The sequence below is a fragment of the Seriola dumerili genome, unplaced genomic scaffold (assembly GCF_002260705.1).
Source record: "Seriola dumerili isolate Sdu_G_001 unplaced genomic scaffold, Sdu_1.0 BDQW01000052.1, whole genome shotgun sequence".
Lineage (NCBI taxonomy): Eukaryota > Metazoa > Chordata > Actinopteri > Carangiformes > Carangidae > Seriola > Seriola dumerili.
In genome coordinates this window covers 11,917,033-11,944,388 of record NW_019174307.1, presented here as the reverse complement: position 1 = coordinate 11,944,388, position 27,356 = coordinate 11,917,033, and the positions used below count along the sequence as shown (strand labels likewise).

Here is a 27,356-nt window from a genome sequence, read left to right as displayed (position 1 = left end):
CCAAACCATAATTCCCATAAACACAACTGAAACTTTATTGAGTGCAAAACCACTGGCTCCATCCAAGTTTTTAGGAACTACTATCTGGGGAGTTAGAGTTCATTTTTCAAAGCCATGTGGGAGATATACGATCACTCGCTCCTTTATATTTTGTGCACAGTCGTCCACTCTCTCCTCGTGCAGTGTGAGATCCTGAGAAACACTTTCCCATGGTAAGATGTGTACCCTACTGCCTGCAGTCGGTCTAATGGATGCCTTTAGCTAGCTTTCAATGAGAGAAAACAACAGGAGAGGTTGTATTTTAAAACTGAAACAGATGGTGCTAATAAAGTCCTGTCGGTACAGTTTGCCTGGTTATTGACTGTCCCGAGTCCAGGTAATGAAAGGACACTGTTGACATGTCACGCGTCACCCAGTTGTCTTTGGTGTGTCCTGGTGGTGAAGACGTAGCACTGTTGTTGTAACTAATGAAACAGACCCTAAACTTGAGACTAACAGATACTTCTTTAATGGCCCTGCAAGAAATCAGTTTGCTCCACAAAATCCAATACAGGTTTTCGCTTCTCCCTCATTTATCAGGCCCAAGCCCAAGGACACCGATGCTGAGTGAGTCTCCTGCAGTTCACAATGTATGGAGACACCTCTGTAGCAGCACAACATATGCACGCTTTCTTCTGGGGGCGCCCTGGGAACTGTTCCCCTGTAAAACCTGTAGTTTGGCATCGCAGACATAAAAAGAAATGTCTGTGAGTTTCGAGTCTGTCTAATGATACATTTTGATAGCTTTGGCTTTGTTGAGCTGTGCTTTTTATTATCTTTGTGATAAGGTTAAGACTGAACACACATGCCACAGTAAGTAGCCTGCAGCCTTGGCAGCTCTAATGAGACAAATAAATGAATTTAGTGTTGCCACATACAGCTCCTGAATGCTTATTATGAGGATTATTGTTGAACTGTTGTGAATGGGGGAGAGAGAAAAAAAAAAAAAGATGCCGGATTGGAAGGGGGCATGATTGGCTGATGTTACATATGTCCTTGATTACCTTCCTTCTGCTTTTATTCTAATAAGTGGCATTCTTTGTACTCCCTAGGACAGCTAGACAGTCTGACACACGATGAGAATAAATATTGCATGTGGTAGACATTAAGCTGTCATCCTGGAAAAAAAAAAGAAGAGATGGAGAAATCCGTGTGGCGTTCTTTGGCGCTACACTTTGCCTGCTCTTGTCACAATTGTCACATCGTGATGACTCCCCCCACTCTACCCCAGCCCCCTTATTTTCTCTCGCCCAGTCAACTGCCATGAATGACAGCATGGATACCCCATATAGAGAATTATTTTGGGTGATGTAGAATGTACTCCTCCAGGTTACTGTTTGTATTTCAGATGTTTGCCCCCCCACCCCCACCCCACAAATACACTTAAACAAGGCCATAGCTTCGGTTTTGATAGTGTGTTCTCAACAACCGTCGTAAAGACAAAACCGGGAATGATGGTTTGTTAGGGGTTTTTATCTATCATGTGCAAACATTTAAAGTCACAAGATTTGTCTTTAAAAATTTAATGGGTGTAGTTATCAAAGAAAAGAAAGTTGTTCAAAAAAGCTTGTTACCAGCACACCCTCGAGGTTTGTTTGAGGTATGATGTGAGATGATGCCCTTAATTAAAGCTGCTCCCATTGTGCCTGCACCACGTTCTGTTTCCTTCAGCTCATGATTGCTTTGAAGGCTGAAAGAAGTTGACAATATTGGTGATAGTGCGTGTGTGTGTGTGTGTGTGCGCGTGTGTGTGTGTGTGTGTGTGTGTGTGTGTGTGTGTTGTGTGTGTGGTGTGCGTGCGTGTGTGTGCGTGTGACGTGCGTGCGTGCGTGTGTGGTGTGCGTGTGTGTGTGTTGTGTGTGTGTGGCGTGTGGCGTGTGGTGTGTGTGTGTGTGTGTGTCAGATCTCCCTCCTTCTCAGAGGCTGATGTGTAATGCCTTTCCATCCGGCCACGGCCGCAGGGAGCAGAGAGCGTCTGCACTCTTGTCGCTCAGGAGCTCACCACTGGGAGGATGAAAAGCTTCCCACAGAGCCTCCGACTTCCCAGCCTCAAAAGCCAACATGAGCTCATACCTCTCATTTCTGTCTCCCTTCACAGAGGAAGGAAAGAGGAGGGGGTTAGTGTGCGCTGTGCCACAGCATCCTAACCCCCTAGGATGCTCGTTCCTGCAACCTGGGACCAGCAAAACAGAGGGGACCCTGGGTTTATTACTTGATGAGTCTGTGCCCGGCATGCAAGCCAGCAGCTACCAAGATATGTGGAATGGCTCAGTAACGCACCTGGCTGCTGTACCCGGGTTCAGGTGCTGGGTCCTCTGACTGTGGGTGTGTCGGAAGATGTAGGTAGTGGATTACTCTCCAGCTCCATCAGTGTTCAATTGCGTCTGAAAGGAACACTCAGACTGGAGGTGTTGGCCCACCTTTTACAGGCTTAACAGGCTAAGCACTCATAATAAAGCCAACCTGTATGAATGTATGTCAGACACAGGCCCAGGTCATTGTCTCAGGTAGCTGCCCCTGTACTTTAGAAGCTCCCATTGTTTTCCCCTCCTGAGCCATTTAAGCAGATCAAAGCTCTGACAAAGCCCAGGGAAGCCCCAGGCATGTGGAAACACAGGAATTACCCCCCCCCCCAGGATTCCCACACAAAAAGACAAATAGACTAGCTCCGGAGGGTGGCCCCCCTGAGGGACATCTCCATTCAGAGCCAGTCTGTTGTGGAAGCTCCAGTTGTTTTGCTTTTTTATTTTGTGCTTTAAATGAGATTTATTGTAAATACAACAGGCATCAAATCTAAAGATTAGACAAATAACATGACAGCTGTTTTTTCTAGATGTAAGATAAACAGATATACAAAGACTTGCCCGGTGTTGCTTTCGTATTGACCTGTTTTTATTTGCAAGCATAAACTAGGATAAATAATACATACCTTTTTTTTTAATACTTATAAAAGTCAGACAAAAGCTATTTTTCTTTCTTTGAATCGAGAGCAGCAGGAAAAGCACAAACATGGTTTGTTCCTTAGCCTTGTTTGAGCCTTCAAGCTGGTGAATGATTAGCAGAAATAATGTCCCTGTCACCCTTAATCACATTAAAACGTGGTTAACATTTAATTTTTCCCACTTGATATGCAAAAATTTCCACTTGATTTGCAGCAAAGGCCATTGGAATTCCATTATAAAAAGAATAAAAATTTCAGGCATCATTTGTTCAGAGAGGGATATCAAGACCAGAAAGTGCTGAATCTTTCTATTAACCGAGAACTGAGAGATGGCATTCAATGCTGGGACATAATGGGAGACTGACAAGGCACAGACAGACACACACACACACACACACACACACACACACACACACACACACACACTTCTTACTGGATTTTTTTTTTTGAGTAGCTTAGACTTGTAAAACATAAAAAAAAAAAAAATTATTTAATGTTTTTACTATAGAATTTCAGTTTTCTTTTAAAAGATGTAGCTAATAAGCAGAGAAGAAACAGTCAGTACACCCGCCATTAAAAAACTAAGTCGAGCCTGTTTCTGAAATTGCGCGGACTTAATTGTGAATGGGCCTTGATGTATAGAAAACAACACTTTTATTTTGTCTTGAATACAGATTTACATGAATACCCTTCATAATTCAGACTTTCACGAATGACAGAAAGATAACAACAAGACAAAAGAAAAATATCCGTGGCATATTTTACATAAACATTTCCCCCAATTTACAACAAAATTTCACGCAAATAATTGGAAAGGACATAAATACAAATTGCACGGTGGCAGCGGTGAAGTTGACAGAATTGGTTTTGGGAGTCATGTTGATGGAGCATCAAAGCTCTTAATTGACAGTGCTTTGTTTCTGGAGTTGCGAGAAGGGGGTGTTTCATGTTCCTGTGGCAAGGTGTTTGTCTGGTCCTGTGTCACTCAGTGCAAGGACCCGGAGACCCCCGTGCTCATTTGCAGCTCACGTTCTCCGTCTCGACTTCACATTATTAAAATCATCCCTCAGCCTTCTACCGAGAGCCTCTTTGTTACTTGGCTGGCTTGGCTCAGCTCTGTCAAGTCTTCACCAATTACAGTCTCAGGTACAATGGTCTATTCAAAGGATCACAGCCCTTGACTGGTGTGGAGAGAGTGATTTGTGAATCATTATTCAGCCGCCTGTAGGGAACGCAATACCTGAGGAATGCAAATAACGTGCCACCAAATAGACAGCTGTGCTGCTAAAAGTGACAAACTACAGCTGTTATTATCTCAGATTGGATTTTTTCCCCTCTTGGAGCGCCTGCCATCTCCAGTGTTTTCAGGTTTTTTGGCTTTGACTAAATGTGTTTTATTTTTCCGTCCTTTGTTGGAGAGACGTCGGCTACCACCTTATTGCAGTGGCAGTCAAACATCAACTCGGCATATATAGTGCGAACAGAAAGGGAAATATGAGGTTACGGCTCTTAATAGATGTGCATCTGAACAGACAGACAAACTGGCATATGAGGCATTTCGAATTTACCCTGTAGTGTTATTGCAGCTTGTTGGAGGAAAAAAAAACATCCAATCAAAAGCAAAACTGCTCTTCCCAGCCTGTCATATATTGTATATTGATAATCATTAGGTAGGAGCAGTGATATGGTGCTGTAGGTGATAAAGCGGTGACATTGTTATTGGAATAGATGTGGTATTGAGGTTGTCGGGTCCCTCCCAATCTTTGATTGTTATGGGCTTTAAACAGGAAACTAGGATTACAGATAATGACAGGGACCCCTTTGAATCAATCCAGCCTAGGAGCTCTGTCAGGGCCACCGTGTGAAAATGGATTTGTGTGATGCTGTTCTTTGAGATCTGTCCAATCCCAGCCTGAGAGCTTGTAGGGCTAATCTCATAATTGCCCATAACCTCCTCATATTGTTCTGACTGAGAGTTACCATTAAGTGTAAGGATATCTTTGTCCTGCAATGTCAGGTGTCCTGCTGGACTGGAAGACAAAAAGAAGAGAAAAAAAAAACTCAGGTTAAGAGAATGACATTTATAAGTAAGGTAAGACTTAGTGGTTAGCTGTTCTGCTCCCTCCTGGCCTTACAGCAAATGTTGGACACACAGCAGGTGAACGGCTTTCTTTGTCTTTTATAGTCAAAATTAGGCAAAACAGCAGCGTGTGTGTGTGTGTGTGTGTGTGTGTGTGTGTGTGTGTGTGGTGTGGCTGTGTGTGTGTGTGTGTGTGTGTGTGTGTGTGTGTGTGTGTGTGTGTGTGTGTGTGTGTGTGTCAACTATCGTGGGAAGCAACTAAGTTTACTTTAGTAAAATTCTGATGCACTTGTGCTTAAGTATTTCCATTTCATATTTCTACATATCAGGGAGAAATTTTGTACTTTTTTTACTCCACTACATTTATCTAACAGCTACAGTTACAAGTTACTTTACTATTTTTCATGCAATAAAATATGATCAGCCTCTAAAAAACAATACATTGTCTTCCTGTCAAGACATTTCAGTCTGTAATTCTGTTCTTAAAGCCTTTTTTGTAATCTGCAGGTGCACTAAAGATATTCCAACCTTTGTTTTTCAAAGGCGTAATTCATTTTCCATAATTCTTGTGCAGCAACCTGCCTTATTGTTTCTTGTTTGAAGATGCAGGCACTTCTTTCTATAACATTTGTTAGACAGGGTGATTTAAACTAAAACAGCTTTAAATATATTTACTGCAGGGACAGATTTTTTTTCAGTCAAAGGACTTTCAAAGTGTGATTTTTGCAGATTAAATTATCTATCAGCACATAAAGTGGTTTGAATTGCTTCCACTTTGTCCAACTCAACAGTAAACTGCTATTTACACATTAATGCATCAGTAATAATGACTATCCCTATTTTGCATAATGAGAACTTTTACTTTTGATACGTTTACTACATTTGGCTAATGATACTGTACTTTTACTTAAGTAAGTCCTAAATGCACAATATTTACTTGTATTACTTGTAAGTATTTTTACATTGTTATATTGCAACTTTTACTTCAGTAAAGGCTCTAAATGCTTGAAGGCCACATTAAATCTGAGAACATGTCAAATCAAACGTTCAGTTGGAAACTTTTATGGAAAGAAAGTCAAACTCTGTGAAAGAAATGCCACCTTTGGAGTGCAGTCTCCTGCAAACACTCATATGTTCAGCTGCTCTCATGAATATGCAAGCACCAGCAGATAACAAATACTTTTGTGTTAATCAAGTCCTCCAACTAGTTTTGTGGCTGCTCTTTTTTCTTTTTTTTTCTTTTTTTTTTTAACCAGGCTGGTGAAAATCAAGGAGTGGGGGGACAGTCACGACCCCGGAGCCTTGGTCATCCCCTTCAGCGGCGGCCTGGAGAGCCAGCTACAGGACATGAGTGAAGAGGAGAGGCAGAAGTACTGCACGGAGCACAAGACGCAGAGGTTAATTAGCATTCAGTCTCCCCACACTTTATTATCAGCTGTGTCCTCCATGCACTCCTTTAATTGCATGTGCTGATAGAATAATAAATGGCAGAGTAATTACCATTATAAAGCAAAGGATCCCTCTTCTTACTGAACAACTCAGTCAAAGGGTTTTCCTCTAAATTAAGTTTTTAACTGTCATCTGTCATCTGTAGGTATAATTATAACTTGGGCATTTTGGGTTTATTGTTCTTGTGTGAAAACCTCTATGGAGAGAAAAATTGTGACAGCAGATTTTTTTTTTTCTCTCAGCGCAGAACGAGGCATCGGGTTGAATTCTTAAAAATGCTAAATGAGTCTACGGGCTTTCTAATTAATCAAAGAAACCATTGGAGAGTTGAATGTCTTATGTGAAACGAAGTGACCCATCTTATTCACTTAATGAGTTTATATTGGAATGAATGGGGCCTTGCCACTGAAGTGAACTTTGTCTAGGCATCAGTGGCGATAAAGAATACTTAAACAGTTCAGACCCCTTGATTCAAGCTGAAATTTCTCTTCACCAGCGCCCTGAGCAAGATCATCAAGACAGGCTACGCAGCCCTGCAGCTGGAGTACTTCTTCACCGCTGGACCAGATGAGGTCCGTGCATGGACCATTCGGGTAAGAGCCAGCTGCCTGCTGTGCACATACATGAGAGTGTGAGGGTGTGTACCACATGTACACACGCACACACACACACACACACACACACACACACACACACACACACAAAGGAATACACACAGTGTCCCGCGTTCCACTCTGCTGGCACCCTCACTGATATCACACACTTTCAACTTGGTTTCAACTTGTCATGGTTGTGCTTTAGCTAGTCATTACAGGCCAAGGATAACTTCAATTACTGGTGAGCTGCTGAACAGTGAAAGTGGGGGCTACATTGATTGAGGAGGGCAACAATTGATTTTGCCCATTACGTCCATGAGAATGTTTCCATCCTGTGCAGATCTGCCTGCCCTCCTCCTGCCGCTGGAGATAAGGAGCCTGTGCATTGTGCCTGCCTAATCTGTGTGACGGAGGTTGTCTGTGCCAAAATTGATGTCGCTTTTCATTCGACTGTTTGTGGGCCTTGCTGGGGGCTCCTCCCTCCCTGTGTGTCTCAGTTTACTGAGCCCGGCCCGCCAAGAGCTTTGTGCAACGGGATCGCAGGACTTACATCAATACAGATGTTGGCTTTGCATGCTGTTATTGTGGGGGTTTTTTCTTGAGCAAATGGAAGAATTAAGTGCAGATATAATAAGGTATTTGAGCAGTCAGGAGTTACATATCATAAATCCATGTAGGTGGTTTTAATACAGCAAAGTAACTTTTTGGGAAACTTTTTAAAAACAAAATATTTTTGGTTGCATCCTGTTGTACTTAATCATATCTACTCTTCCATGCCCTCAGATATTTCAAGGGATTGCAATTTTAAATCAAACTTTTATAATGCAGAATGCTTTCAGTCCCATAAACATAACCTGGAGGATGATTCCAAAAAGCAATTTTCAAAGAACTTACCCCTAAGCAGATCAATGAGGTTTTGTTCCCTGAATGTGCTCCTCTGCAGTGTTTTCATTTTAGTGACAAATAGTCAAGAAATTTTCAAGCTTCTCTTATGAGATATATTCAATATCTTTGTTGAATAGACTGCTATAAATGATCTTTCTTTGAAAGCAATAATGACAGAAACATCTTATGGAGTGAATTACAATTCAGACCATTATTACTTTACATTATTGCTTTAAAATTCTCTAAAATTGAAAATACTTATTAACTCAAAGGACATACACTTAGTAGGTAGTGTATTAGGTACACCTAGCTTAAACTAACACAGTCTGATAAAGCACTTCTGCACTAAAGCGTCCTTCATGAGGGCTATAATGTTTAGTTTGTGTTTACACTGTTTAGAGAGGCGTTGATTATACTGTATGGTCATTGTATGGGCTTCAGTTTGCGGTGCTTTTGAACTGTATTGAGTTATACTGACTGAAGTGTTTCTATTATTTTTATCCACACCATCTATATCAATGAGGATAGGGTAAATAACATAAACAGAAAAACTGCAATACAGTTCAACAGCACCACAAAGAACATCGTCCATAATGATCATACAGATCATACACAGACACACACACACACACACACACACACACACACACACACACACACACACACAAACTGAAGATTATAACCTTCATGAAGAAGGAGTTATTGCAGGACTGTTGCATTACCCTGCATTAAAGTTACCCACATGTACCTAATAACCTGCCAACTGATTGTACATGAGAAGCTGTGTTTGTATTGTGCATGATAGATCTCTGACATGACGCAGCTGTTTTTTTTGTTTTTTTTGAGAGGTTAAAGAGCCTACAGTGATCTTTTTAAGGTCTACACCTGTTTTCTTGTTTTTCTCTTCCAAAGTGAGGAACAAACATCAGGTTTTAAAATATCTACAGATGTATGAATCTTATTGTTTTTGATGTGCTAAACAGAATTAAGACTGACATTTCAAATTCATTTTATTTTAATTTATATTCAGTAGCAAATAATAAATCCTCCGTGATGAAATTTGATCTGACACTCTCACATCGGTCAGCAAAGTCTCACAAAATTAAGCACATCTACAAACATTTCATGATGTTCCTTACATGGCATTTCCAATCTTTTAGCTTGGCTGTGGAAAGTGAGTACCAACTGGAATAAATAGCATTAGTAGTGAATGAGTGTCCAGACCCTGGTCTTGTGTGCAGCCAAAAATGTTAATAATTCACCACCAAAACAAAACTTGTGCTCAGTAATTTCATTTCATTTTCCTGAAGCATTGTATAAACTGTTGTTTAAAGAAGGCTAAGGTCGAACAGCACTGGCTTGATTACGAACACTGACTAGAGATCCACGGATGTCTCACAAAAACAAAGCACCAGTCAAAAATGTTTTTTGAGATGTGGTTGATATATGATAGCTGCATTTAAGACTTAACCAGTTACCTCAGAGGAGGACATGTACAGATGATACGGAGATTTACCACAGCTTCTGATATTTCTGTGTTGTGTTTACAACACATACAAGCTCAGAAACCCATGCTGTGTTCTTTTTGAAGATTATTTCAGGGTGTTTTGCTTTTATAAGGTGGTTGACAAAGATGAGAAAGCAGCAAGTTAAGGAAGCGAGAGCGAAGGGAATAACATGTAACAAACCCCCTGGTCGGATATGAACACAAGGCATTGCAGGTGTACTGTATGAGTCTCAGACCGCCTGCCAACAGGATGCCCCATGTTGATGCTTCAGACAAATATTCACATTTTGATCAGAAATGCAAATTTTATATCAGTGTACAAAAATACAATAACTCTCTGACTAGAAAAGAAAGTTATACGCCTGCATGTAATAAGAATACCAAACCTCTAAATAAGGGCAAGTCTTATTACATATTATTTTATATTAATATTAAATGTATTGTTGTAGATGATATGAAACACATGCAAACACAGACATTGGTAAATATTTTTATTAGGGCTCTCATACTGTGTACAGGCCAGAGGGGAAGGTGAGCTCACTCCCTCCACTTTAACACAGGACACATAACAGTGAAGTCAGATGACATCACCGTGTTTAGATGCACACTCGTCTCAGCATGACTGATGTCCTCGCTGTTTACAAAAAAAGTCTCGAAACACTTCAAAGGCATCCTCAAAAACACGCCTGTCCTCCTCGGTATAACTGATTACAGCCAGCCTTGATTGTGTGTGAGGGGCATTTAGTCAGGTAAGCATCAGTGAGTAACTATATTAAGCCAATACATCTTGCATTGTAAAAACTACACTCAGTAATGTCGTGTTCCTAAGTCCTTTAACATGCTTTATTAGGCAGCCTCGAGGTGACCATTATCTATCAGCCTGCTCTGCATAGCTCTTAACTAGGACAATGTGGATCTCTTGTAATGCGCCATATGAAAAAAATCCCTCCCTTAATCTATTTTTCTCCAGATAGACAAACCTTGATGCTGATTAATGGTAGTTAAACTCACAAGCACTCCGTCAATGAGATTGCAAAGAGATGGTAATGTATTAGAGTCATTAAATACGCATCATTCTTTTGGCATGAAATATGTTGACCCCAACCTGATTATATACATAATTAAAACTGCTCAACAGTTCCTGAGCACAGCGCTGCAGAGCAGAGAGAGAGCGAGCAGGTCGACAGGCAGGAGTCATAATGATACACAGCAGCCACGTCACTTATTTGGGTCATTTGTCATTTCCGCCCAGCATTATTTCAGTGCATATAAATTGCACATTTCATCAGTCACCAGTTGTGTCTTGGAGTGTTAAAGAGGATTCCGGGCACAAAGAATTTATAAAACTATTAAATTGTTATTTTGTGCTTTTTCAAATTGGATTGAAATAACTGCAGGGGCATATTTTAATGTATGTTTTGAAGATAAAATCATCACTGTCTATTTCAAGTCAATTTAAAGACATCAAAAACTGTTTCACAGCCCTGCATCTACAACAGTGAAATATTATTAAATGTTTGGATTTGAATTACCAAACTCTGGAGTATCACAGTAGTAAGGCCTGATGCAGTGAGGTCTACACCACCCTGGCCTCTCACTGCAACACCAGGTCCTCTTGCTGTCATGACCAGAGAGCCGAGCAGCGACCCACAATGAGGCAAGATTGCTTGGACAGAAATCAATACCACCACGGAATGGGAATCAGAAGGCATTGATAGCAGTGCTGGGTCCTTATCGGTGTCCAGGCCGCCCTAGCAGGGCACAGCCGAGTGGAAAGCTATCCAGAAATCAGGACTGAGGCAAGAATACCCCCGACTGAAAACACCCCAGAGTGATGCTCACAACGCTATCACCCTATCAAACACCATGTCGCTCGCATGCTGTAATCCATCTTCTCCAAAACAATTCATTTGTCCTCTCTTTTCCTTCCTCGTGACAGAAAGGAACTAAGGCTCCACAGGCTGCGGGGAAGATCCACACAGACTTTGAGAAGGGCTTCATTATGGCGGAAGTAATGAAATTCCAGGATTTTAAAGAGGAAGGCAGCGAGAGCGCTGTCAAGGTGAGCAGTCAGGGTGCCAGAGGAGATGAGGGAAAGTCTCCTGTGATCAGTGGAGCTGACAGTCACCACACAGCTCCTACTGCAAACTGCTCTTCACCTTTACTCAGGGGAAGAAATTACTGCACACACTCCAGCACCACTCCTGACAAGCCAGCTGATTCTGGCTCTAAACACTGCCATTCTGCTCCAGCTGTGCATATCTTTATCACAATGTGTCTTAACTGGCTGATGGTAGTTCTTGCTCGTGGCTTAGCACAGTCGCTCAGAGGTAGCACTTCTTCACCTCACCAGGCATTTATCAGATCTATAGAGTGCGCTGTTAGCTTAGAGCTCTCTGTTGCCAAATCCCCAAGCCACTGCAGGCATGTGACAGTGATATAAAGCGGCAAGTTAAATAAAGTGTGAAATTCCTCAAATAAGGACTGTTTCATGGATGGGTAACGCACAAATGTGACTTGCATATCTTATTTTTATGATGGCCAGTGTTTGTTTTGACCTTTTAACTGGGCTGGGGGTTGTTCATGTGCACACTCCTGTCAAATGTAATAACTGATTTCATGGTGAATTTGTGAAGACAATAACTGGGCGCCAGCTACACAGGTACTTTGCAAAATGCTTCAAAATGCTTTTCTTTATTTCCTGCCATGAGCATTGTTTTAGGTTTGGCATCAATTTAGTGTCATATCGATAAACTGTAATTAAAGGTACAGAGTAAATAATCAGTTAATCAACACTGTAGAATTCGTTTCACTTTTTTAATAATTAATAATAATAATGTATTTTCTGTATAGACACATTTTTGAATTTAATTCTCAATTAACTGAATTAAAGCAGAGGTTAACCTTGCTATGTGTGACATTTTATGAGCCGCAGCTGTAAACCATGCTGTTACAATCCCAATATCACCACCATCAACTCCATGTGCCCACTTACAGACTCAACTAATGTAATCATGGTGACACACAGAGACCTGCGGGGACCAGCAGGGAAAGGAAGCACTATGAAAACATTCAAATCTCTTTACTATTCAGGTCCCTTTTTTTTTTTTTTTAATAAGCATTTAATATTTAATGCAGCAGCAGTGTATTGTCCACACCCCTCATAAGCTGCAAACAGAGGGTGAAATGTGTCGGTCTCTGGGGGGTCTTCACTATTGTTATCCGAGGTTGAGATCTGAGTGTCAGGTCCTTACTGCTTGCTCTTTTACTAATCCCTTTTTTAGCCTCATAAGAACATGGAGCGTTTCTGACTGTGGCATTAAGGTCTATGCTATTTAATGCCAGTTGTGGGAATAGGCTGTCTGAATAGGGCCAGTGTACGAGGATATCACATTATTAGTAATCATATCTGCTTAAGCCAAGCTTGCTGCTCCAGATGGCTGCTTTCAAGTGCAAATGAACCAGTTAGACATGTCTGGTTTAATACATACTCAGGAATCACAAATAGCCATTGATTTTTTTTTTCCCCTGTCTCCCTCTCCATCCAGTGTTTCTGGTGGTATTGAGCTTGGATTAAATGGTCTCCTGAGCCTTTAAAGGGACATTGATTCTTCTAATTAATTGTGCGCTGTGCAGAACCAGAATGCATAAACCTGTCCGTATTAGCACTTCAAGTCAATTATTTTGAGTTTGCCGGGAAGGAGAACAAACACTTACTGTATACAAAAGAAATGTTAGAACTTATTTTGTTTCCTTGACAAGTTTGATAGTGCTGTAATCAAAGACTTATTAACATTTTGTGCTTGTGTACATGAAACTGAAATGGGCAGAAGAGAGGATTATTCTCTCAGTGGGAATTCAGGCACCCCTTGAACAAAACATGGATGTGTGTGTGTGTGTGTGTGTGTGTGTGTGTGTGTGTGTGTGTGTGCGTGCGTGTGTGTGTGTGTGTGTGTGTGTGTGTGTGTGTGTGTGTGTGTGTGTGTGTGTGATGAGAATGACATGATAAGAAAAGAGAAAATGACATTTGCAGTTGGAGTAAAGTTAGTGAAGGCAATTGGATATTTATCCTGTGCTATTATTTTATATTTTTATTTACAATATAATGTTATTACAGGTTCTATACTGTCTATGATGCCAATTACTGAATAGCTAAAGTATGTAACAGTCTATAACCTGAGCATTATATAGTGTTTGGTTTGTTTTTTGACTGTTATTTTTTATTTTAATTTGTTTTGTTTTCTTTGTTATATTACAGGCAGCTGGGAAATACAGACAACAGGGAAGAAACTACGTTGTTGAGGATGGAGACATCATCTTTTTCAAATTTAACACACCAAATGCACCAAAGAAAAAGTGACACAAGAACAATCTGTTTGTTTACATAAATGACTGTATTGTTACCCTTCTTTTTTTTTCTTTTTTTTTTTTGGCTGATACACACTGCCACTTTCTCACTTTTTGTTTTCTGTCCTGTAGGATCCCCCCACCTTCATGTGCCAAAGCACAGGTTCAGTAAACTCTGACAGCTTTGCTATTTAAGATCAGGATCGGCCCCCACTCCAAATTGTAGCAGCATTTGAAGGAGCATATTACTCTCCAGATACTTCATTAATCTCCATCACGGGTGCCAGCACTGACACAGCTGACAGCGGGGACAATGCCACCTGCTCCTCTCCCCCTTCTGCAGATAATGCATGTTTTACAGTAGCCCAGATGTCTACACTCAATAAAACATTTGAAAAAAACCAGTCTGTGTGTGTTTTGGGATGTCTGTATTGAGTGGGAAGCTGCATGGGGATGGTGATAGCGGTCCTGCCGACCACTGATTAGAGAATTAAAAGACACAGCTGACATTGACTGTAGCAGAGAGGGGACAATTATAATTAAATCTGTTAAGTGATGATGATTTTTAGAAGGGCACAAGCAGGATGCAGGTGTTTCGGCCAAGAGAATTGGTCAGTTTAAATTATTATTTGTAAAGTGACTAAGTTAACCTTTCATTTACAATTTATATTTCATTTATGATTAATGAATATGTGTTCTCTCCTCCATTGTCCCTATAATCTTCAAATATTGACAAAAATGGCATCTTTGTTATGTTTACAGTTTTCCCATCCCTCAACCATGAAAGCAAATACACACCTACAAAAAAAAAGAAAAGAAATATTAATTCAAACCATCTTTTCACAAAAAAAGTCCACATTTTATGATATTCTGTATAGTATGAAAATAGAAGTTGACACAATCCACAAGCACAACCAGAAAACGATTCCTGTTGTCAGAAGTAGTGTTTTTCTCGCCCCTATACTTTGTGTGTAAGTGTTTGTGAAGCGTTTATGCTGATGGAATTGTATGGCTGCAGCCGCAGTGCTTCAAAGTAAGATTGTATTCTCCGTGGGAGTCCCAACAAAGAGCTGTAGATCAGCAGTGCTTTGCTGAATATCTTGTAACCATTAAGACTGCAGAGAACAAAATGGCCTTTTGATGGGAACAAAAAAATTGAATAAAAATGGTCATTTTACAGAGATAGTATTGCATATCCAAGTTTTGGATAGGATGTTTTATGGAGCCGAGCCTGTGCTAGCACTACAAAGCACAGTGTTTGTCATGGAAATAAGGTGGATTATAGTCTTTAAGGTTTGAGATCAGTGGCAAAATATAGGATAGTGTTTATTGTGGTTAGATGGAATGAAAGACGGACGACATGTGTATCAAATAACATTAAGCTTACTTTGCTTGGTAGCTTTAGCATTAACCACTGATTTTAATCACTCAGACAAATTTCATGCAGCATATCAAGTCATTGCTACCAATATTTACACCCTATACTGTCGTCTGTACAACAACAGGCTGTTTTCAGCTGTCTGTTTTCTAAGTGAAACCATACAAATCCTCTGGAGAGCACAATGGGGGCTTGAGACAAAACTGTTTTTGCATTCTTCTCGGGGCGGTGGTGGTGTTGGCCAACCTAAACCCTAAAAGATTATCTATCTGTTGTAGTCTTGAGGCTCAGAGATTGACGAGTTGTTCCCAGTGGTCTGGGTCGTGGAGTATTTTGTTTTTCATAAAGCGACAATAAATCTTTTCAGAGTGAGTAATAAAGCTATTTAGAATCACGCAGATGTTGTATAGAAACAAAACACCATAACAAAGTCTCTTTTTCTGCGAGTGCGTCCTCAACAGGCTGTTTCGGGGTTTGATACCAATAATTTTTCTGTCACAGGAGAGGCAGGATTGAATGACTTACACACTCATTGGGTGTCCTTCCTGTCCAGACATCATGCAACACATTTCAGAGCATACATGCAAACATAACCTGTGGTTACTAATGAAAACAAATTAGCATCAAAGTATTCATAAACATTATCATGTGACGTAGGTGGATTGTAAAAGCAGTGTAACTGGTAGAACCTCTTTGAGGAATAAAACGAGTCCAGGAATGTGACAGATTCTCTGTTGGTACAAATGTTCTGTCAGCACCATCAATCAAGCGGTGCCACTCTGCCCCGAGGCAAACCACAGCAGCATCAAACCAAGAAGGGCACTGAGTGGAAAGCTTGCCTTGAAAAACACACCCAGCAAAACAGACCACGGCCTGCTGTTGTAAATCACATGCACACCAAAGGCCTTTGAAAAATCACACAAAAAAAGAACAGTTGAGTTATAACAAATAAACATATAAATAACTGAGGCATTTTTCAGAGAAAGTAAATATGCACAAGGGATAGTGTTGGGAAATTCAATGGTTATTATAAATGTATTGTATCATATTATTACAGAGAGGAAATTATCTCTATTTTGGATGACAATAAAAGTGTTGCCATGCTGTAATTATTGCCATTGTGTGACTTCTCTGTCTGACACTTGTGCTATATACTGTACAAAGAACAGACAAGAAATCAATATAGAATCATGATTTGACTAAAACAACACTTCATGTTCACGTATGAGGGTTTATGCAACGATTTCCCCCCTCATTCGTGTTTCTGCTGTAATGACACAACTTTGTGCTTTGATTTGTTGCTGTCTCTGTGAGTGATAAAACATTGCCAGCAAAATGTTGGAAGAAAAAAAGCCTTTAAACAACTCAGAGGAGTCTGCAAAGCAGCGTATAAATCATAACTTCAGGCTGACAAATTTAGCTATTCTTTTTCAGTTGTTAGCGCTGCAAAAAATATTTTTTTGTGCCATTATAGCATTTGTTGAAATAGGTTCGGTATTTTGAATTTGCAAAACGTGCAGCAAAATATGTTTTAAGCATTGAAATGTTTCTAAATGTTTCTTTACACATGCCATTATAGTAAACAATACACAGTTAAATCACCCATGTGGTCCAAAAACAACTCCTATGCAATAACCCAGAAATACTGACTCATCTAACTGTACTTACTGTTCATGTGCATTGCATATAGCATAGCATAAACATAGCATTGTGTAATACTATGTACAGTTTCATTAGTTTTAATGATGATTGTGATTCAGAATGCATCCCTATACTCATATTAAATATTTAAACTTCCACAGTAAATACAATAAAAAAAACTTCCATGAACATGGCTGTGACTTCCATCTGTTTGTACAATGCTTAATTCTCGGCACCTCAGACAAAGAACACTATGATCGTTCCTGTCTCAAGTGCTTCAGAGTTGTCTAAAACACGCATTTGATATTCCATCCACACTTCCCCATGCAGCACCAGTTTCAATTTTCTCTCTCAGGTCCCATTTACAGTGTCCCACAAGGTGCCTCCAGCAGGGCAGTTTCTCTCCGTGGGGTCACTCTCTCTTGGACTGGCCTTCATGAAAACAACTGTCAGTATGTTAATCTGAAACACTCAGAGCCATTGTGGACTCACTCAGTCACTCCTCTTATCATTCACATTTCTGCACTATTCCACAACAACAACAACGTCCACTCCTAGAGGATATTGAGAAGAGGCTTTTGCATTGAATATGAAATGTTTTGCTTAAAATTTCTCCTCCATAATTTCATGCAGATGTTATTAGGGCATATTTTTGTATCGTATTTCCCCACCATAATACGAAAAGAATACTGCAAGCTAGAAGGTCTGTGTACATACAGTGAGAAGGTCATAGATGCCCCTATTTACAGTTATATCTATCACACTGAATCCTTATAGATGTACTGAAACTCCCACTGGGTAATTGCTCGACAGACTTCACAGATTCCTCTCATGAGGTGAATACAAGGTCTGTCAATACGGTCTCATTTCCTTTGTTTGCAGCTCTAGCTGGAGACAACACTCACAGGTCTGAAGACAAACACCACAGCATTTATATTTGTCGTGTAGGCCACTGTGTCGACCAGGGCGTTGCATCTGTATTGCTTTTAGGATATTTGACTTTTCCCTTTAACTTGGAGGTCTTTGTAGAAACTGTTGATATGTTTCCAAGGACTCCTGGAGTAAGACAGACACAGCTGCAAGGTTTTTCTAAAGCTGTTTCCATTGGCCTGTGTTTACCTGACACTTGGATTGACAGCAGAGTGATTGGAAATATCCACCATTCACTGCCGTGAGCTCCTGAGTGCACGGAAAGTGCTTTTGTAGTCTGGCTGTAATGGGCCAAGTTTGAATTGAAGGTTGAGAGAAATAGCCTCACTGCGGTCGCGCGCTGTGAGGAACTGACACACCACAAATAATACTCAGAAGTGGGGTCCTGATAGCATCACAGGCACAGAGCAGGTACAATAGCATGCAGGTTCTCATTTCAATGCACTTTCACAATGTTGTAATGTGCACAATCAGATGGAGGGGAAGAAATCCAGTCGAATGCAAACTCAGATTGTGTCTTGATAGTGTGTTTTTGTTCAAGCAATCATGGCAAAAGACATCTTAAATCTCAATTGCTGATGACTTTCTAATTCACAAGTAAGACAATGCCACGGTTAGTTTTCAAAAACACATGTAAGCGAGGATAAATGGCATCATGGCACAGTAAATCTGTTTTTATAAACTTAAAAATGGGGCATACGTTGATCTAATCCACTGGATTGATATCGGCCAAATAAATTCATTTCTTTGTTTACTATAAAATATAGTCTGCTTGGAAATTAAATTACCTTGTGTTGTGTTTCACCTTAAATCACATCCCCAAAAAGTAATAACCAGGTGCTATAGCATGTTGTTTCTAAATATTTAAATTCCTCATATGCATTTCAGGATCATATGCAATTGTGCTTTACTGATCAATATTGCAATACCTTTAAGCATATAACTTATAAATTGCAAAATGTGGTGTAAATGGTAACAGCCTATGAGGAGATGGATGCAGGTTCATGGTGCATTTGTCAAAGGAGCTATTTGTAAGTTTGGCTATTGCTACATAGCCAACATTAGCAAAAACAGCTGTTTACTTACCAGTCTAGAAGAAACGTTGCAAGTTCAGCATCAAACTTTATTCCTGTACTTGCCAAGAGCTGTCTCCGGCAGTGTAAAAATATGTCAAAGTGATCTCTTGTTTTGCTTCTATTTCTATCTCGTTTCTTCTTCTACTGAAGCTCTTGGCAAGCGACCGTTATCACCACCACCACCATCTGCTCCCAGCAAGAAACCACATTTAATGGCACAGAAAACCTACATATAGCACTTTTAAAGGTGTGGGACCCTTTAAATGGTATTTCTTGGCAAAGGTCTTTATGCGACATCTGACAGGACATTTAGTGGACTTGTGATTACTGTTGGTCACAGTGCTCCTGGGTTACATGCTGTGGATGAATCCCATGTATTTATTTGGCAGTTGATGTGACTGCAGCTCTGTGTCAAGATGGCCTTTACTTGTTATTTTTGCACAATACAAAGGCTACAAGCAGCTTTCTCACTACACAGGTCTGATTCACTGGTAACGACAACCCCCATTATTATCAACGCCAATACTGTAAAACTGAAAATGCATAATAAACAGGAAGAGTCCAACAAAGGATGACTGACATGTCGACTGACAAGTAATAACACGGTGTGCAAAGCGAATAACCAATCACGTTGATGAAGAACGGCGGGATTTCCTGTATGTGACGCAAACACTCCCAGTCAACAGTGCAGGCCCCACCCTTTGTGTAACCCACCGCCCGTCAATCAAAATACAAAGAAATCTGACAGTTATCACCTTATTGCTACGCGTATACAATAACTATAATTTGCTGATCATGTCCGGTGGCTTGTGACTATCAGGACTCTCCGTTTCACGACAAGTCACGCAATGACTGGTATGTAACATCTGTCTTACTCTTCACTCTCAGAGGCTAACAAGCTACCTTAGGCATTCTCTGGCTACATTAGCTCGCTAGCAGGCTAACAGGGATGCCTGTCGGTGATAACGCTAATCACCGCCGGCTAAGTTAGCAGTAGCAGCTAACTAGGTTAGCTAGTCTAGGACACATCAGTAAAATCTGCACTCCTTAAACTAATTATCGCTACGTCGCTGTTTTCTCTATGTGGTTGTGACTGTATTGTTAGCTACTGTATTGACGTTATAGCAACGTTACAGATGTTATGTGAGTATCTGGTTTGTTTAGCTAACGTTAGCTTCGGCTGCTCCCACTATGTAAGCTATATGCTTTTCACTACACAGCCCCAGAACAACCAATGAAACCAGGGGATATGGCTGCCTTGGACGTGGACAGCAGTCAAAGCGGCTTTCTGCAGCAGGAGGGAGGCAGGGGCAGCCAGGTAAGGTTTCACCCTCAGGATTATGACTCTTTTTATACGTAGCTGCTGTGTTTTCAGTAACTGAGTGGCGCTTACTGAAGTTCACACATTTCAAACTTGCAGGGGGTATTGTACCCTGACTTGAACCTCACAGGCAACACTTCCTTTCAGGCTGCTTTCAAATCCTGCCTCATTTGCTGGGTTTGATGTGAGATATTGTAAAACTAGACTGTTATCCTGGGTGCTGCCTGAGGGGCTCAACACAGGACAAGAAAGTCCTTTAACCTCCAAACTTCAGACTTTGCTATTTAGCAATGAGTCACTTTCTATATGTGGCCCAGACTAATGGCCACCCACTTTCTTCCTTTTAAATTCGCCCGTTGTGGGTAGGACACTCAGCCATCACCCCTCGACCTGCTAGCAACCACCTGCACTAAGGTTGGGTCACCGTCGTCAGAGGTGGACAGAGGTGCTGCCGCTGATGTGGTAAGTCGGCACCTCTGCTAGATCCGACACAGCTACAGCAGAAGTGAAGCCTTCAATCACAGCTGAACAAAATTGGTGGTGGGAGTGTATCTAAGCTTGCGCTTGCTTTCGTGGTATTGCAGCCACTGCATTTTGGCATCAACACAGGAGGATAACTAATCTACTTCTGGAATGTTTTTACCATTTTCAGTATTGGAACAGACTCAGTAAGGGCACCCATACCCTTTTGGTCATGTGGGAAGTCCTTAAAGTACCACATGTGCTAGGGCTAAACCTACTGGCCCTTGCATATGACAGATTGAATTCAGATACATTTATCAGTGGAAAAGCAAAGTAGCTAGACCTTCCATATTTGTATTTTACCCTGCTGGTAACTCCTTCTAATGCTTCAAGCTTAATCTGTTACATGCACTGATAACAGCAAGATCAACCATGAACCACAATTGCATCAGGGAAAATTAAGTTGATGTAGATCAAGAGTTAATTTGACTGTTTCTGTTGTTTTAGATAGAGCTCAATTGAAGTTTTTGCTGAAGATAATCTTCAGTAGTGATAAGTTTTAATAACAATCACAATTGCATATATAACAGCACATACAGCATTTTTTGTTATTTAAGTTTGTTTTATTCTTGAAGAGTAAGTTTGCAGTATGTGAGATGGGAGAAAAACATACATAGTTTAATATTTTCTGCTGGCAAACTTTGGTTTTCATTTTTTAATCAGAGAAAATTGTCCTGTTGTGTTTTGGTTTCATTTCCAATTGGTTCTTTTTAATGGATGTACTGAGTGCATAGTATTGCTCAATATTTCATAGCAAAATCTAATTCAACCAAAATGCTGCTGAAAATCTACCTCTCTCTGACAAAAAACAAGAAGCAAGGAGAACCACTTAAGGTGATCACTTTAAAGCAGCTGCCGTGGAGGTGAGTTTGTATTTATAGTAGATGAACACTTAATTGCAGCTGTGGTAGAATGGCAGTGAAGAGTATATAATAAACTCAGAGTTTTTTATCTGGCTATCGATACAAACCCTTGTGTGTTTACCCAGATGCTCTGGTTAATTTTCATTGATAAGAATGCTGTCATTCAAAATCTGGCATGGAACAAACAAATGCACTGAAAATGCCTGAAAAGCTGTTTTTGACAACCAGAGAAGATAAATAAAACCTTTATGCGCACTTAGGTGTAGCATAAGCTCTTGCAGGCCATAAAATTTCCCTTGTGTGTCTGTGTAGCACTGATGTTGCACTGCAGGATGACAGGCCACTGACACTGTCCAATTACTGAGCTGTTACTGTCAGACATCAGTTGTGGCTTAAGGTTTACAACTCTTTATGATTCATAATAAATCGGTGTCAACCTTAAGCATGCTAGAACTAAAAGACTGAAAGAACATAGCCTTAGATTCACAGGAAACCAAACTCTACATTTCTTGCCCTCTCAGCTTCTACTGACCCAAAGAATTTTGCTCCCAACATTTCTGATGCTGATAGTGTGAGCTGCTAGCACCTTTTATTCCATCAAAATATCAGGCCAGATACAAACTCAACTTTTCTGTAAATTTAAAAAGCAGGCTTTAACTAGACCTCTGAGCAAGTGCTATGCATTCATCTTATTTCATTAACAACAGGTGTTTGATCATTTTTTTAATGTCAATCATTTTCTTTCTCAGACATCTGATCCATCTACTCATCTTACTGGGACTGATAAATGGGAGGTTTTAACACCCACAACAGCAGCAAAGGATGAATCTGGAATGATACAGATCCAAAGTCAAGGAATATTAACATCAAATGGACAATACATTCTTCCTCTCCAGAGCTTACAAAGTCAGCCAATCTTTGTGACGTCGGGAACGGCCGCCTCCAATGCCAATACAGTGCCTAACATTCAGTACCAAGTAATCCCTCAGATTCAGACAGCAGATGGACAGCTGAGCTTCTCCACGTCCGGCGTGGAAGGAGCGACTCTGACTCAAGATGCCACGGGGCAGATTCAGATCATGCCTGATGGTAGCCAGAGTCTCAGTGTCGCATCAACTGCAAACATCCTTAATAACAACCAGAACCTCATATCACAGACTGGTAATGTCCAGCAGATCCAGGGGGTTTCTATTGGCAGCTCCACCTTCAACAACCAGGGTCAGGTTGTTACTAATGTGCCTGTGGGTTTGCCCGGGAACATTACTTTTGTTCCTATTAACAGTGTGGACTTGGACTCCCTGGGGCTGTCTGGAGCTCAGACTATAGCAACAGGGGTCACTGCTGATGGCCAGCTAATTATGGCAAATCAGCCTGTGGATGGCTCAGAGAGTCAGGTGAAGACAGATGATCACCTCTCACAAACAATACCAGTCAATGACTCAAATGCAAATCCTGAGATTTTCGTGCCGACGTCTTCCTCTCAGCTGCACGTTCCATCAAATGAATCGGGTCTGCTGACACAAGATTCATCATTGTCGTCAGTGGCTACAGAACAACCTGACTCAAGTTCTGGTCTCCAAGAAGGCTTCATCCATCAAAATCAGGAGCAGAGCATCCAGGTGTCCTCAGCCACGCCCATCATCCAGCTACAGCAGGTGCCTGTTCAGACCACCAATGGTCAGGTGATGCACTCAGTGGCGACAGGCGGGCAGAGCCTGCAAAACGTGCAGCTGATCAACCCGGGAACCTTCATCATCCAAGCCCAGACAGTCACACCCTCGGGTCAGATACAGTGGCAGACCTTTCAGGTGCAGGGAGTTCAGAACCTGCAGAACCTCCAGCTGCCCACCACACCACCCCAGCAGATAACCCTGGCTCCAGTCCAAACCCTGTCACTTGGTTCCAATCCGGTCAGCATCAGCACAGGGCAGATCCCCAACCTGCAGACAGTGACAGTCAACTCAGTGGCCCAACAGGAAGGAGACACAGACACCCCTGGAGGTAGAGTAGCTCTTTTTTATTATCAGAATATACACAGGAGACAGCCTGAAACTCATACAGGTGTTTTCACTCACAGCGTCTCCTCTCAAAAATGTGTGGGTGTGCACATCTTTAACCTGAGCATAGGTCTGCTTAATGTTTATTTTCTTGCATTTCATTAAAAATCCTGCCACTTCTGTCTTTAATGTCTTAAAAAGTGTTTTCCCTACTTAATTATTGTCATTATTGCACTAATACAATGAAAGTGAATGGAAATGTGTTTGTGCTGCTCAAAGTGCACAATCCATAGTGACATCTGAGTACTCTATCAGGTCTGATGAAATGAAATTTTTTTTTGTCTTTTTAAAATCATCATTACTACGGGTAAGAATTTAAGTTATAGTCATTGTAAATTAATTTAACTCTTTTTCAGTTTATCAACTAATAGACCTTTTTCACAGAAGACATTTTAACATGTCACAGTAGGAAAATCTCAATTGTAAATAATAAAATAAATGATGCCTGAATTCCATTTATCTGCTTCAGTTTCAGGGTCCTGGTATTGTTCATGCTGGCTCACAGTCACACTGTCATGGCTTAATGAGACACTTGAACAGAGCGGAGCCGTTCTTAATGTTTTAATGTTATTAATTACACCTGTGCTTTTCCTACTATGACAAGTCAGAATGTCTGCTGTGAAAACGGTCCATAGTTTAGTCTATAAAGTAATGACAAATGCAGATCAACAGTTGCTTAATTTGCCTGTCCAGCAGTAAAAAAAAAACACAAAGTTTCTGAATTTACAGTTTCATGCAAAGGAGAAGAACAAAGCCACATTTGAAAAGCTCATAAAAGCAAAGACTTGGTTTTTTTTTGATTGATAATTGCCTAAGCACTTAGACTTTTCATTGTAGTTTGTGTGTGTATCTTAAAAGTTTGTGTAATTACACCTATCAAAACATTATAATGAAGTTTTTGATTGTAGCAAAGTCCATTCATAAATTTCTGCCACTCACATGGCCTGAAAAGTCCACAGGGTACATTTAATTAATTATCGAAATTGTCACTGATACATTTTATGTCAATCAACTAATTATTTTATCACTGCGCGTAATATAGAGTCTTACTTGTGAAATTTGCTGCCAGGCTGTCTATCACACACAATTATGAAACACCTCTCACTGTTCAGGCTTTTTGGTATGTAATTACCAGAGTTTGTGTTGATATTAACGTACACATTAATTTCAGACATTCAGATAAAGGAAGAGCCAGACTCTGGAGACTGGCAGCTGAGCACCGACTCCACCTTGAACACAAGCGATCTGTCCCACCTTCGCGTCAGGCTGGTGGATGAGGAGGATCAGTTGGGCCAGGAGGGCAAGAGGCTGCGCAGAGTGGCGTGTACTTGCCCCAACTGTAAAGAGTCAGGAGGGAGGTGAGTAAGCATGACTGATTGTTTTCTCTTAAAATCTCCACATGTAACAAGCTCTGACCTTTGCACGGGAAATAAAACATATTGGGACCCTAACTGTCAGTGCATGTGTTTCTCAGAGGATCCAGCATGGGGAAAAAAAAGCAGCACATCTGCCACATCGCGGGCTGTGGGAAAGTATATGGAAAGACATCGCACCTGCGAGCACACCTGCGCTGGCATTCAGGGGAGCGACCTTTTGTTTGCAGCTGGATGTTCTGTGGGAAGAGGTTCACACGCAGCGATGAGCTGCAGAGACACAGGAGAACACACACAGGTGCCCTTTTTTTGCTCCCTCAGTGTTTGCACATCAGGAAAACATCAGTAAAATCAGTAAAATGTGTTAATTTGTGCCCTGCAAAGTGTGAGTCATGTAAGAAATAAGAGCGTTTGCCCCCACCTCCCCACCCCCTCTGGATTTCCATGTAAAATGTCAGGTTACGATTGAAGACCGTTGTGAAAAACATCCAGAATTCACAGACTTAGTGGTAATTTTCCAGTTCAGAATGGTTAAAACAGTTTGTTCTGCACCGTCATTTTCCAGATTTGATAACATCGGATTGTATAACAAAAACATTTCAAGAGATGCTAGTAGTGAGCTGTACCTTTCGCTTTTATTATTATCCCATGGCTCTCTGTTGAGTCTGGGCACAGCCCTCTATCAGCTCGCCCGATCTGTTTTGAATTTTATAGAATATCCCTTTGTAATTACAATCTTTAGCCATGAGGTCAAACACGCAGCAAATTTATTTATTGTTGTTTTTGGGACATGTTGGTAACTAATGCAGTGATTTAACTTTGGCTGTAGGTCATACAGAATTCAGCAACACCACACAAACAGTCATAAAAATGTATTTTTTAGAGTTCAGTGACAGTTCTGCCTTTTTATTATTTTATGTAACATTCATTTTCTTTTATTTTATTCTTGAAACAAGCACATTGAACTTTCGCGCCACTGTCTTAAACTTATCTCCCTACCTGTGAAGCATATCCTTCAGATAGATGGCATGTTTTTGACCCTCCCCATATGTATTCAGCATCAAACTATCTTTCAAACTATATTTTCTCTCTGGCAGGAGAGAAGAAGTTTGTTTGCCCCGAATGTTCCAAGCGCTTCATGCGGAGCGACCACCTGGCGAAGCACATTAAAACTCATCAGAACAAAAAAGGTGTGAACTCTGGCAGCTCAGTGGTGGCCTCGATGGAATCCGCAGGGTCCTCAGACAGTATCATCACCACGGCAGGCGGGACCACCCTCATCCTCACCAACATCCAGCAGGGCTCCAGCACCGCCCAGGACATCCTGGCCAATGCAGAGATCCCTCTCCAGCTCGTCACCACAGTAGCGGCCAGTGAAGTCATGGAGTAATTTACACTCACACATGAACTTCTGCAAACTCTCTCATACTGTATACTCCTACCTGCATTTTTATTCAAGTTTTGAAGAAAAACTAAAATTATATATATATATATATATATACATATATATATATATTTTAACACAGAAATAGTCAGTCCATGTCCATACTCAGTTTTTACTGAAGAAAAACTAGTGTTGGAGACTAAAAGAAGATAAAGGTGGAAAAAGACATTGCAGTAAACACACAAGGAAATGCCTTATTTTGTACAATATTGTGTAGTTGCAAGTGTAGGATGCCATTTTGTTTTAAATCTACTTTAATTTGTTAATAATGCGTTTTTCATGAAAAATTATTGGTAAGTTGAGCGATTCTCTCCTCGTCTTTTGTTGATGGTATACTCTGATGATGTCCTTGGTCAGCAAGGTTTGTTCCATATTTACTGTCAGCAAAGACTAAATCTCACACCAGAGATCATTTTATCCAGCTGAAGTAACGTTATTGCTTATGTCCAAATTTCTTAATGTTATGTGTATTCCTTTTCTTCCACTGTTCTACTTGCAGTCAGTCAGTCAGTTTGCAAATTAGCAAGACCTGCTTCCTCCATTTATTTAAAAAAAAAAAAAACGTTGCTCACACCGAATACATTTTGCAGGTGAAAATGAAAAACAATCAAAATTTTGTATTGTAATTCCTCTTGAACATATACTGTTGATATGATACACATTATTTGCTTATTAAATATTTTGACTGAACTGCTATTTATATCAGACTTTACATAGAAAATGCATTTGTGATATTAAAAGTCCAAAATTTCATATGGCTCCATTATATGTGATTCACATGTGTTTTTGTTAAACATGTTTTGGAAGACTTCAAAACGAAAACAAAAACAAAACATGTCTTGTAATATGAAGAGAAAAGCCATTTTTTGAAGGTAATTGCCAAATTTGACAACAAACTCAGGGTGAC

General features: G+C 40.6%; 2 protein-coding genes across 4 annotated transcripts in view; both read left to right on the top strand.

Moving 5' to 3' along the window:
- The window catches only part of ola1 (Obg like ATPase 1), a 41,995-nt gene extending 28,138 nt beyond the window's left edge, over nt 1–13,857 (top strand). For both annotated transcript variants that reach the window (XM_022740979.1, XM_022740980.1), the window contains exons 8-11: nt 6,317–6,457; nt 7,006–7,102; nt 11,437–11,559; nt 13,756–13,857. In XM_022740979.1, coding sequence (XP_022596700.1) covers nt 6,317–6,457; nt 7,006–7,102; nt 11,437–11,559; nt 13,756–13,857 — 463 coding nt within the window. The remainder of the gene's footprint in view (nt 1–6,316; nt 6,458–7,005; nt 7,103–11,436; nt 11,560–13,755) is intronic.
- A 5,723-nt stretch (nt 13,858–19,580) lies between these two features.
- On the top strand, nt 19,581–27,011 carry sp3 (Sp3 transcription factor). 2 transcript variants are annotated; one of them, XM_022741088.1, is made up of 7 exons: nt 19,581–19,724; nt 20,090–20,187; nt 20,557–20,652; nt 22,325–23,576; nt 24,804–24,990; nt 25,107–25,303; nt 26,103–27,011. In XM_022741088.1, the coding sequence occupies exons 1-7, from the start codon at nt 19,718–19,720 to the stop codon at nt 26,393–26,395; spliced, it is 2,130 nt and encodes a 709-aa protein (XP_022596809.1). In that variant the 5' UTR covers nt 19,581–19,717; the 3' UTR covers nt 26,396–27,011. The 2 variants fall into 2 exon arrangements, with proteins under 2 accessions (XP_022596809.1, XP_022596810.1); XM_022741089.1 differs by lacking the exon at nt 20,557–20,652.
- The last annotated feature ends 345 nt before the right edge of the window (nt 27,012–27,356 follow it).

What these genes read in the sequence shown, in the direction of transcription:
- sp3 (XM_022741088.1), top strand. An exon ending in AGGGAGGCAGGGGCAGCCAG is followed by an intron (nt 20,188 to 20,556) that starts GTAAGGTTTCAC and finishes CGTTGTGGGTAG; the next exon opens with GACACTCAGCCATCACCCCT. An exon ending in TGTAAAGAGTCAGGAGGGAG is followed by an intron (nt 24,991 to 25,106) that starts GTGAGTAAGCAT and finishes TGTGTTTCTCAG; the next exon opens with AGGATCCAGCATGGGGAAAA.